This window comes from Candoia aspera, chromosome 2 (genome assembly GCF_035149785.1).
Source record: "Candoia aspera isolate rCanAsp1 chromosome 2, rCanAsp1.hap2, whole genome shotgun sequence".
NCBI lineage: Eukaryota > Metazoa > Chordata > Lepidosauria > Squamata > Boidae > Candoia > Candoia aspera.
In genome coordinates, this window is record NC_086154.1 from 78,416,132 (window position 1) to 78,429,680 (window position 13,549).

Below are 13,549 nucleotides of genomic sequence, written 5' to 3' on the forward strand. Positions count from 1 at the left end.
ATGTTTCCCTCGGTCCTGTGCTGGTAAATAGTAGATTTGTTTTCCAAACATCTCTCGGAAGTTGCAGCAGGTGCACATCATTTTATGGGCCTACGTGGACATCCGAGAGAAAGATGCTATTTTAGTGCCCAGCATGGCTGCTCCAAATGGATTGACTGGGGAGGACTAAATCTTAAATACAGACTCATCAAATTAGGCACATTTATGCACAAGTACAGCACCATCTTTTCCGCATTTAGGGAACATGTTGCTATCAAGCAAGCATTTAATCAAGCATGACATAAAATATCCGTTGCTGCTCCTTGTAGGATATAGTGAAGGCAAATTAATTAATGCTCATACTTAGCAGCTTGATGAGACCAAATCATGTTTACCCTCCTTAAGGTTTATTTTAACATTTCCTTTCCAGAAGCAGCTGGTTTGTTTGCTTGTTTTCCTGGATACTCCTAAACTGGTAAACCATAACATGGAGCATCTGTACAAAAAATAGCCAGGCACCTCCTACTGTAACATGACAACTCTTACTTGGATTTTGTTTATTTTCTGCAAGACATCATTTCCTTGAACTTTTCTGAGTATGAAGATTTCTGAAAGAGAGAAATACTGTGGTGTGAATGATGCAGGTAGAGAGACTTGCTGTTTTTGGAATTAAAATGTTTATTTTCCTGTATAAGAAGCTGGTTTCTTTCTTTCTTTTTTAGTTGTATGGTTGTCTTTATGTATTGTGGACCTGTTTGAGGAGAATTATCTGTAAGGTTGTAGTATATACAGCAAAACCTGAGGTAGCTGCTACATTTCCCTGGCTACCAAGATAAATTATTTTCCTTCATCCTCATTTTTGCAGGGATCATTATCTTTTTTTTTTTCTCCTCCACAGTTTCTTTCACTCCATCAAACCACCAAGAATCTTTTTTCAGGCTTCCCGTTAGCAAAAGTTTGCACATTTCCATAAATGAAGCCTGGATGGAGAGGTCTCTATTCTGCTCTGGCCTATCCTGTTCTCTTCTTTCCATCATCAAAAACAGAGTGGTGGTGCCAGTGTCTCCATTAGTCTTATGAGTCTTCTTTAGTAATATTCCAGATACCATGACCTCTGTACATGCATAGGAAAAATCTAGCTTGGGAAGGGAATAGGCTTCCAGGCTCCCAGCTGGCTCCAGGGCCTGAAGTGGAATAGAGACCTCTACCTTCTCAAAGCTTTCACCTTTTCCCATCTTCAAAAGGGAACAAGCAACTGCCACAAATCCTGCAATGAGCAATTTTCCTACACCCATATCAAGGAAAGTCGTTTTTCCACACAAAGGGAGGGAGCCATAACCACTCGCTCTAACACCTGGGCTAAAAGCTAAGCAGATCAGGCCCAGTTAGTAGTTGGAGACTTATGGGGAATTTTAGGGCTGTAGGCTAAACTGGGAAGTTATAAAACTAGAATTTGGCAGTAGTGAACCACTTCCATTGTGTTGCCAAGAAAATTGCATGGGAACGTCCCCAGAATCACCAGGTCCCTTTATGTAACTTGTTGAACTTTATGAAGGATAATGCTTGTGGAGGTGGGACCATAGATCCATGAAGGAGTTCCTGGGCTCAGTTTTCATACAGCTGTTGTCTGGACATGTTCATCCAGCCCAATGTTCTGACAAGGACATTGTTCTAGATCTTTTGCCTTTTTTATTTCATGCATTTGCCAAATCCACTGTCTTCCTTCTTTCCTTCCTTCCGTCCTTCCTTTGTAGGAAGAAGGGAGCAAGTGTTCCCCATTTCTTTCCTGCATGTAGGTGCTGGAGATGGAAAGTGGGACCTTCCATTCCTCATGAGACTACCTTCCTCTGTTACAGAGGCTGAGAACTGTCAGTGCCTAAGCAGAGCACGGAGCACAGCGGAGAACAAACTTCCCAAGTGGGGTTTCCTTTCCCTCAAGCCCTACTCTGGATACTTTGGTAGACGTGGGAAAACATAGGAGTTGGAACACTGGATGCCTTGCTCTTAGCCTTCCAATACTTCTACTACAGTATTGTCCGATTTTGGCTTTGTTTACAACAGATTCAGAAATCCCAGCCTGGGAGTGGGGAATTCAATTATTTAAAGCCTGCTGGACCTCTATTCCAAAATTTACGGTCACTATTAATGAAAAGCAAGAACACTTAAAACATATCTTCTAATCTATTCTAGTTCAGAGGTTCATTGTCCCAGCAGAAAATCATCAGATCTATCAACAGAATCATTTCCATTTTCAATATATTTGGCCAGCCAGATCAAATAGATGGAAAAGAAAGCAGGATTTGGAAGCTAGTATTGCTGACCCGTCAGTGATGATCAGTGAAATATATTTCCAAGTACATTGTTTTAGAGATGCAGCAGCAGTGTGTGTCTGGAAAAAGGCAATTCACTTAAAAGGTTTTTAGATTTCTGTGACTTAACTGCCTTCTAGTATTTCAAGAGTCTAAACAGCTGATGAACTGGAAGGTAGCTGCTACAAAAACCTGTTCTTCCCCCACTCCTACAGCAGAAGTAGGCAAAGATAACCACAAGTAGGCAAAACTTTCCAGAAGTTTTCATTACATTTTTAAAATGTGAGAGGAGAAATTATGATTGGAGAATAATCTCATTTGTTATATTTAATTTAAATGGTAAATTAAATATTTTTTTCAGAGTGCAACTAAAGTATCTTACTGGTAGCTCACTTGGTTTAAGTGTCTGATCATAACTGAATTCAGAATTATACTTAACTGAAGACCTGAAGGACTGTTGGGTTTTGATCATTGTTTATAACTCCAATTCCAAACATTTACCTGGACATACATTGTCCACTTAAATTAACTTCAGAATGGGACTCTTAGTTTTCATGCCCATATATATATATGACATATCCGCTGTTATTTGTATATAGCCAGTGTTCTGGCCTTTGAAGATCCAAGGTCATGTTTCTTTCTTATGGGATGTTTCTACTACCTTACAGGTAGACCTCATTGAACGACCGCTCATTTGGTGACTGAAGTTATGACACTGAACGAGGGGGACTTACAACAGGTCCTCATAGTTGCAGCCATCACAGCATCCCTGCAGTCACCATTGTGATTTGGGTGCTTGGCAACCGGCTTGCAATTACGTCCTGCGGTCATGTGATCGCCATTTGCAACCTTCACTGCTGGCTTCTGACAAGCAAAGTCAATGTGGAAGCCAGGAGGTCACAAATGGTGATCACATGACCACAGGATGCTGCGACTGTGCAGGATTCACCTAACGATGGCAACTGGAACTGCCAGAACGGTGTGACCCATTGTTAAGTGGGTCACCCTTTAGGGAGAGATGGGCGGTAATAGAAATTTGGAAAATGAATGAATGAATGAATAAGGACTACCTGTACTGTTGTCTTCTTTAACTTGAAAGCCAGATGACATAAAAGAGAACATATACATTCAGTTGTTACAAATAATTATGATTTTCTACCTAGGTGTTTAGTGTTAATAACGAAGTTTCTTGTCATATAAACCCAATCATTTTCTTTGCAATCAACTCGTTTTATTCATCCTCCTCTTCACTAGGTTTCAATATTTAAAGTCTTGTAAGTTAAACATTAAAAACACATAATCCATGCTACTTTAATTCTTGCTCTCTGGGTTGTGTGTAAAGGCTCAGTCAGGAGTGCAAACAGTCACTGGAGTGTTCAGTGAAATAGAAAATATTCAAAAATAGACAGTTTCCTCTGCTTAAGAATCTTGTTCACTCACTGCTCTGGTTTTGAGACATCCCTTTCTGTTCCTAAGCTATTGAACTGAGTAGCTCATATCACTCTGCAGCTTTTTTTTGTCTGTTCACTGAGTTGTGGTGCACACATGACCACACAATTAAGAAATTGAAATTGAATGATGCCATCCATCCTGATAGAAACTAATTCATATTGCATAGATTCTTAAACTCTAAAGCACTTATGGACATATTAAAAGGATGGTTTCCTTTAATAGTGAGATAACTTGGGCTGCTAAATATTCAATATTCAGACCAAAGTACACAGAAAACACATCTTTATTGACTGCATTTGCTAACACATTGAAGAATGCAAAGGTATTCCTTTTTTCATAAGCAAATGGGGCATGGTCCCAATGTGTATTAAAGCATACACTGAATCGAAACATGATGAAAATTATGGCAGACAGACCTATTCCACGGCAACACAAACAGCATGCATAATACAGCTTTCACACAGAACAACCGTAATACATTATATTGCTTTAAGGATTAACTAACATGGAAAATGTACAAAAAGGAGAAATAGGTTTTGCATTAATGAAAAATACATTTTTTTCTCTACAAAGGAATTTCTAATACAAGAAAATAAATATTGCAACATAAGCCAAAAATAATTTAAAATTGCTCTTTTCAATATATTTTCAATATTTCTCTTTTATATTAACAAATGGCACATCACTTTCTTTGAAACGAAGAAAACAGAAGGCCTTTGCCTCCTGTGACATTCATATTGTTTCCTGTAACTGATACAGAGTGGGCCTATATTGTGTCAGTGTGGAATGGACCAAAGTGTGCAAGAGTTTCCTTAAAGAACAACCAAATTGCCACACCTATCTAGTAACAGGAAATGGAGTCTCATGACAGGTCACAAGAACAGGCAGGAATGAATTCTATCCTTTCCCCCCCTTTGGGAGAAATGGTTAATTCTCCATTGTGCTTTGAGGAAAAGCACTGCCAAACCTGTTTCTTTAAAAATGCTGACAAAATAACTATCAACAAAAGATTCAAAATACACCACAAAAAAACCCCGTTCCCAAAAATTTAAGGTGAAAGTGTGTTTGAGCATATTCCAAAACTGGACTTGAAAACATTCCATTTAAATCTAAGGTTTCAAAAGCAATGTTTGATCCTTATTAATGAACAAAAAATGAGCTTTACTATAGCCATGTTAATACATAATCATGATGCTAATAGGATTCACCTTTTACAGTGCAAATGTCAATGCCTGAAGTTCACACATTATTGGATTAAAGACCTTTATGTAATAAAATAGACCATTTATGCTTTTTTTCTGTTCATTTCAAAATACATTTATAATGCATCAAAAATATTTTTCACATACAATTCCTTTTTTGTTTATGCAAATCTCTAGTTTCTACAAGAAAAGAGGCAGGTGCTACGTAGCAAAGGAAGATTGGCATTCTCCTTAAAAGGGTTTTGACTAATATGCACATAGCTGTCAACTGAGCAGGAGCTAACATAGACACTGCTGGAAACAATTCAAAAGAATGGATTTTAAGTAATTCAGAGCTGGATCTTGACTGTGACAAAACACTTGTCTTTTTAGCAATGCCCTGTGCTATGAGCAACTCCCTTGGACAGCTAGCTAAATATACCAAGCCTCATATACTAGAGACAACTTTGAATTAGCCATCTGGAGCATTTCACAGTGTTTGCTCCACTTCACGGCAGCACTATTATCAGGGGTAATAATAATAAAATAAAATAAAATAAAAATATGGCCTGCCAGCATCCCTTTTATGGCCTTCAGAGTGGGCAGTTTGGATTTGGAAGCAAACTGTGCGCCTTATACCTTGTACATGCTTAAGGCACTCACTTTACCTCTTTAAGCTCCCAGCTTCCCTCCTGCCAATGGGGCCCGGGCCCTGCCCGCTTTTAGACTGCAACCTTCAGCACACTGCCCAAAGCGGGTGCAGCCCCTGAGCTAAGAGAAGTTGAGCCCCCTACACATTACATTTACAACAGCTGCTGGGGTTCAGACTGAAATCAAGTCCAAGGCACTTACTGGACTTCACTGTAGCTATGGAGACATTGTGAATGCTTGTGAACATTACTTCTGAGCATCTTAAAAAAATCCAAACCGATTCCTCAGCACTTGCAAACATACATACACTTCATGAACCCTAACCTTACCGCGTTCTATCATTCACAGAAAGAGCTTATACACTTCCCCATAAGGTTTCAATGAACGCCTGAGGTTTGTGTGTGGATTTTTACCAATTCCGGCTATCTGCTGCAAGCCCTCAGTAACGTACCACTTACGAGGGAGAGAGCTGTAGGAGGCAATCAGTGAAAACACAGCTCTTACTTGCTGACAGAAGCCCCTCTGGAGTCAAACCATTTCTGTAAGGGGAAGGGCAATTAAAGTAATTGGGAACATGCTGAGTTCCTGCTTCTTTGTGAAGTCTATGTCCATTTTCCCACGTACAGTTCTTATTCTCCATACAAACCCAGTGTAGCCTTCTAAACTTTTAATCATGATAGCTAAAGCAATATGAGCATATCATGCAGAAAGGCTGTGCTCCAAAATTCCACTCGACTCCGTGAAGTCCCACGTGAGTAGAGGCTATCTTGTTCCCTTCAGTTTTAAGGAAGACTGAGTCAGCAACATTCAATGAGATTCTCAATTTTTTTTTTTTTTTTTAAAAAGGGCTTTTTTTCATAATAGCATCTTATTCACAGTAAAAATGGAGTGTCCCATCCTTCTATACATCATCCAAATGAAGACAGGTGTTGCTTTAGTTTGGTTGTTCTTTAAAGTTTACCCCTTTTGCTGTCCTGTATTGAGTGAGCAAGCAAGTAATGCGGTAGCTGGCAAATGAAGCTGCATACAGCAAGATTTCTGGATTTTTTTCTCTTTTTTTAAAGCAATAGTTGAACTGAAGCACACGGAAGCAAGGTCCATTAAAGGCAGCATATTGATTATTTGTATGACATAACTAGGATATTGTAGCTAAAGCCTAGCAAGCTTGATAAGATAAAACTAAGTCCTATTTACTGTATTTAACATTATCTGAACATACCAAGCCTTGAAGATGGAGCAGAATTTACTTGCCAATCCATATAGGTTAGGCTAACATTGAACTGTTCCATTTCGGTCAGAGCTTTTGAAAAATAATTTTGCAAACAAAACTTGTATCAGTAAAACACTGACGTGTGTTTGGCAACTGATTTTGTTTTCTTTTCAGAATAGATTTTCTCTAAATTATAGCTCAACTGGAGTAGTATTAAGGACTTCAGAAGGCTGGTAAAAATAATGTGACCTTCTAACAATGAAGTATCGCCAGTATATGGCATCACAGAACAAAAAACCAGTATCGCTCAGACTGCAGTGAACGAGGAACATCAGAAATCACAATGGTGGGAGGTGGTTCAAATGATGAAAGCATCATCTTCAGCAAGCTTGCAAACTGGGTCATGAATACAGATTTAGTCCTTTAGTTACTCAACAGCTTTTGTTCATAGCAAGTTTCCGGTTTCTGGCTGTGCTATTTTACTATATTCTTTGGCATCCATAATATAATTTCACAGATTCATCAGAACTGCAAGATGTTTGTCTCCCCCAGTTTGAAAATGTCCCAGTGTGCATATGTGAGGTTATGTATATGTGTGCATGTACCACATACATATATACTCACACATGCATTTAAAAGTCACCTACCATCAGCAAAAATGTTTAGTGAATTTCACTTTTCTTTTTGTTTTACTTCCCTGAGCTTACACTGGGGCCATTCCCATCAAGCCTGTAGCAAACCTCAAAACCTTGACGGTAACCTTTGAAGCCAAAATTGAATCAATAGTGTAATGAAGTGCAAACTTGGAAATCTGCATGACTCATAAGTCACACCAGCTTTTGAACAACATTTAAGGCTTATTAGAAACATCTGATGTACAATATTATTGAAATATTTAGAATGCTGACTTCTGTGAATCACCCTCTTAGGATGTGTTGATGGCTCACTAATAAGTTTTTACTTTGAAAGGAAGGAAGGAAAGGGGGAAAGCCATCACTTTAATTAGTGTTTATAGAAACAAGTAACATGGGAAAGGCAAATGCTTCAGTTGCTTCTCAATGATGCTGCCTCTTCAACCAAGTGATTGCGACTGTACAGAAGCAGCTCCTGAACATATGAATGGAGATTTACTGATTTATCATGAAAGCACAGATTGGACCTCTTTGAAGCCATTTGAGTAAGTTCCCCCGCTGAGTAATGGAAACATTTCTTCTTCTAATCTTTGTTTGGCCCATACTAGGCTATTTTAATTTACCTGAGGAAATCATGGGAATGGCTCCAATAACCAAAGGTTTAGGTTTTACCCATGAGTAGTATAAATAATACCCCAAATTACTCTGGAAAAATACCGAGGGAGCAGAGCAGCCTTAGCATGCATCTGTAATTCTATCTACTGAGAGCCTTGGATGAATCTTTATAGGGCTGCTCAGCTGATAGTTGGAGTGATAGTTAAATCTTGGTTCTTGCCTCTTGGACCCTGATTGAACTGAAGAGGTGAGAAAGAAAAGGAGGAAGAAAAACAAGGTTTAGCAGACCCTAAATACAACGTTGTATTCCTCTACCCATTAAGTGCTTTCTTCAAATAAGCTTGTTGTGCTTCTTTAAAAAAAAAAAGAATCGCTTATTTTACTTCATACTTGCACACGCACACACACTGGCAAACCCTGCACATGGGTACATGCATGTGCAGGTGCACGCATGCACACACACACACGCACACACACACACACACACACACGAACATCCATTTTTACTTTTCCATTACGTTGTATGGATATAGTTGGCTTCCATAGCAGAATTCCCCTTCTGAAATCTGCCCTAAAATAGGCAGTAATGTCTGGCAGGTCATGAAATCAATATGCTTAAGTAATGCCCATAAAACTGTCATCCCTGCATGAACAACAGACACTGGCAATCTCAGACGACCTCATTAAAATCTGGGATGTCCTGCTTGCTCCCAGAAAACTGATGTCCCTAATAACGTGTATGCTTACATTCTACGTATCCAGGATATACATGTAACAAGGGCTACCTACTGTGACTGTATAGAAGTCTAAATTGGTGAAGCTTGGAGCTGTTTCTCAAGCATATAGAGAGAGGCAACAACAGTGCTCATTTCTGAATTATATATACAAATTAAAAACAAAGTAACAAATCAAAACCCTTTGTTATGATATCAGGTGAAATTGGACATGGCAGTTGTAACTGGATTTAGGCCTCACAAAGCTGTCATGACTGGTCTTAGAGGTGCATTAAGATGCTAAAATACTCATTCTGAAATTATCCTCATTTCCTGAATCTAACTGGCTATGGTGCCCTCTGCCACTTCCAGATTCTGTGTCAGAGTCACTCATTTCTGCATCTGAAAAGTAGCCGTCAGTCTCATTGTCAAAAGGATGTAAGATAACCTTTGATTTTTCATTTTCTGGAGGTCCATGAAGCATCTCAGGGGTCTTGTTCTGTGGTCTGTGAGTCCCTTTGCCTTCTTTCGGTAATTTGAACCTCACCACTGTTTTCACACTACCTACTGAATCAGGCACTTGAACCAGAGAGTTAGGATCAGATGGGGTGTATTTCATTATATCCTCATCATTGTTTAGGTTATTTATGAGACTCTGGGATGCTTGAGAATCATTTGCTTTTGGACGAGGAAGTGCAGGATGAGAAGAGCCCTTCTTAGATGTCTTTTTCACTTCACATACCCCTTTGCGCTCTGACTGAAGTTTGTCCATACTTTTCTCTGCCTTTCCATTTCTTAAATCATGGGATAAAGATTTCATAGTATTATCTGCCAAATAACTGCTGTTAGTCCATTTATTTGAATCCTCTTCTTGATGTCTTTTAAAGAGGGCATTTAAGCCATTTCTTGCTGGTTTTTTCTTAGTGTGCGTTCGAATTTTACTCTTAGTTTTCTTAGTTGTGTCACTCTGTTTCAATGGGGACTTCAAGGAATGATCCATCATGAAACTTAGTAAGGTCTCTTCATCTTGTAAAAGTTCTTCAGAAAGGCCTGGGGTAGTGTTTTCATGATGGCCATTGTTCAAGGACCACTCACTCATTGCCATGTTCTCAGTGGTGATCTGTACAGATTGAGCCAACCAGCTGTTGAAGAAGGTCCCGGCAATGGGAAAGGAAGTTGACAAACCTATTAAAATAATGGGCAGAAACATAGAATGCATTAAAAGTCAGACATTAATTTTTTTCATCTCCTTATAAATTTAAGCACTGTCTTAATACAAGAAATAAGTTCAATAATGCAAGAATACTGAATCACATCTAACAACTACTTTGTGAATAGCCACTGTCAAATGGTCACTGTACCTTCTGAATGTAATTTTCCTTTTGCCTCACTGTTAAATAATGCCCTTTCCAGTGTATATATTCTTACCTTAATAATATTCCATGCACCCTCTTTGATACTGTTTTCAATAATGAATATGTGAGATAGAAATTGCATGCATGAATAATAATTAAAGGACTGAAATCTCTAAAAGTTAATGCTGTAATATATTTGCTAGTTTTTAAGGCACAACAAAACTCCAATGATTTGGAAAAATGCTGGTAAGCAGGCTTCCAGCTCTTGAGAGATGGAAAACACTGAATAGCAGATTTGGATGAACTCACTACACAGTGAGAATGAAAGGATAATCCAAATAACCAAGTAATCTCACTTACAGGGCAAGGATAGGGAACAGCCAATCTCTTGGCAGAAAGTATTCTATAAATTGGACACCTTGCCAAAAAGAGCACTTTCCACATTTGAAACTTGCTTTATTTCAGATAGCAGCGGTACCTGGAAGATAGCTTCTGAAAAAGATCTTAGTGGATCTTACAATGCTTTGAAGAGCAAGGCACAAACTGTGAAAGGTTTTAAAGGTAAACACCAGTAGTTTGAACTAAAAATACACTGGGAGCCAATGTAATCATTGTGAAATGCTCTCACAGCAACTGGACCCTATTAACAGCCTGGGAGATTGTCTTAATTTGCAGTTTCCAAACTGTCGCTGGACTTCTGTGCATTCCCACGGACTAATCTGGAGGCTATAGAGCATGGATCACTATGAACATGCTATTTCTCTAAACCATTCCCAACAACAGACCTGAAATGATGAGGTTCTCCATCAGCAGATGTCAGAACAGAGCTGGGGAGCCCACACGTGTCAAGTAAAGCCAACCCTCCCTTCTGTTTAACAGTCTTTTCAAGCAGTGGTGTCCTCATAGCAAGCCAAGCTTTTGTCAAAATGACAAAACATGTGGAGTGAGGTCACAAGACACTCTCTCTACCCCTTAGGCACCTGCATTCAAGTACATACAGGGTGGAGTTTGCATCCTAATGTATGTTTTGTCCTCCTCCTCCTTCCCCTCTTCCTCCTTTTCAGGACTTTGGGATGTTTTCACTCATTCCTCACCTTTCCAAGGACATGGAAGCCAAAACTCTCTGTAGCTTCTCTTCCTCATTGCCTTCATCAATGAGAAAGGTGAAGAGGGAATGAAATCCCCAAAGAGTGAAACTTCTCCTTTAAGACAGTCCCTGCATTTTGAAGCAATGCCTTCCTGGAGCTCTGCTTGCCTCTTGCCCTTCGCAATGGGTAAAGCTGTTTCAAGGGGGCCATATGCTCCCAGTGATTTGAAGAAGTAGCTCCCTAATATAGATTAGGTCAGCAGATGGGGCTTTGGAAAGGAAGGCAAAGTTCTGGTCCCTGCCACTATTATCTGTCAGCCTCTGACAACAATCCAAACCCATCTTAAGGAGCAACCCAGTTCTGTTTAAAGACATGTGAAACTGCATCTAGAATTGAACCATTATTGCAGATAGATGAACCATACTCTAATAATATCTCTGCCACTGAACTTAGTTTCAGCCTATTGATGCCTGTGCAGCCTTTTCTCAGTCACCGACTGATGCTGCTGATTTAGCCCTTCTAAATGTAATATTCTCAAAAGTAAAAGAGAAGCAGAGTTGTATTACAAGCATACCTAAAGTATGGATGATGCTGTTAAAAAATAATAATGGAAAAAGTGTAAAATTCTATAGCATCTCAGCATATATATCTCATGGAATCTAACAGCAGTTACTCAGTGAAATCTGGAATCAACTAACTCTATACATAACGATTCTAATCCCTAAATTGAAGAGTCTGTTCTGAACAGTATCACATGTAAGTGCACGGAGAGTTGCTGAAAGATAAAATCTAATTAATCTTGGCCTCAGTCCTGGTCCTTCTCTAGCATCAGCCATTCAGTCATCCACCAGGGCAGAGGAGCAATTGTGGTCATTTTTACCAAATGGATGCTGTTGGAGAGAGGGAGCTTGCCTATTCATACAGGGGCCATAATGGTGAACATGGCCAATCCAAAACACATATTTACAGTTGGTTTGCCCTTTCCATTAGCCCCATGAAATCATGCCTGTTCTCTCCATGCACCATGCTCTTTTCTCTGGATACATGGACACTGGCCTGCAGCACTGTTCAAAATACAGCACTGGCCTGCAGTACTCCACAGCTTTTATTTTCTAAGGCTTCTAGATGGTCTACATGGAATCCAGAGGCCTTTACAGAAGAAAAGGTAACAATCTATAAACGAGTAAGCAAATAAAAATGAAGTTAAGTAGCACAGCCCTGGCAAGTGGCAAGAGACACATCCACTAGCACACTGGTGCCCACAGACCACAAAGTCTATTCCAGCATAAGAGCAACTGTGATAGTTTCTGTGTCACAACCTAAATGATCCAATTAAACAGCTGCATCCAAGAATATCTATAGCTGAACAGCCATTATATACTTGAGCACTCTGCCCAGAGGAATGCCATCTGCAGTTTGCAAAATATTATGCCCTATACATTTGACACAGACTACTATGAATATAAAACTGAGGAGAAAAACACAAAGCTTTTTTGTGAATTGTTTTTTCAAAAATTATCTTGTATAGCCCCAATGAATGTAGGTGGAAGGTAGAATGAATATGAAAATATACTTACTGTTAAACATTTATTTCTCAGAAAATATTTTGAGCATTTATAATCCCCTCATCTATGTGACTCTAAATGCTTGATAGGTTTCAAACATACATTCTGAAGCTAAACTTACCTAGCTGTCCTAGTACTAACTCATTCCCTGATTTTCTTTTTTCTTTCTTCTCAGGACTGTTTTTCCTATCATCTCTTCCTTTCCTTTTTGGGTCACTTCTCCTTCCTTTTGTTCTCCTCCCAGTTTGCTCTGTTCAAATTTAAAAATAGAATGAATTAACAACACAATAAATAATTATTTGCTATCAAGTTCGGGCTGACTTAGTGACCACACAGATTTCCGTGATAATCTTCCCTAACCTGGTGACACAATAAATGGCATATCAAAATACATTAAAAACATAAGCAACAGGTAGACTTCGTAACTTGAGAAGGCATCGCTTATTTTATTAATTTAGAACATTGGCTTCCTTCCCACTCTTCAAAATATCTTATGGTGAATTACAATCTGTAAAATAAACCAGGTAAAACAGTACAATCAAGTAAAACAAGCTAACAATTTTAAACGACCGCCTCTTCCCCAGCCCGTCCCACCCGATCATGCAGAGGGCATGCTACGGGCCCCGTTGATAAGAGAATTCCATCTGGTGGGGTCCAGGAGGCGGGCCTTCTCTGCAGTAGCACCCGCCCTCTGAAACATCTTGCCCCCCGCGGTGAGATTAGCCCCATCGCTCCTGGCCTTTTGGAGGAAGTTGAAGACCTGGCTCTGTCACCGGGCTTGGGGCAGGGAGGAGAATAG

The 13,549-nt window shown here is 39.4% G+C and overlaps 1 protein-coding gene across 2 annotated transcripts in view; it reads right to left on the minus strand.

The window, feature by feature from the left end:
- Nucleotides 1-4,005: 4,005 nt before the first annotated feature.
- The window catches only part of JADE2 (jade family PHD finger 2), a 228,710-nt gene continuing 219,166 nt past the window's right edge, over nucleotides 4,006-13,549 (minus strand). For both annotated transcript variants that reach the window (XM_063292296.1, XM_063292294.1), the window contains exons 11-12: nucleotides 12,872-13,000; nucleotides 4,006-9,927 (exon numbers count right to left, since the gene is read on the minus strand). In XM_063292296.1, the coding sequence (XP_063148366.1) occupies nucleotides 9,035-9,927; nucleotides 12,872-13,000 (1,022 nt within the window). In that variant the 3' untranslated portion in view covers nucleotides 4,006-9,034. The remainder of the gene's footprint in view (nucleotides 9,928-12,871; nucleotides 13,001-13,549) is intronic.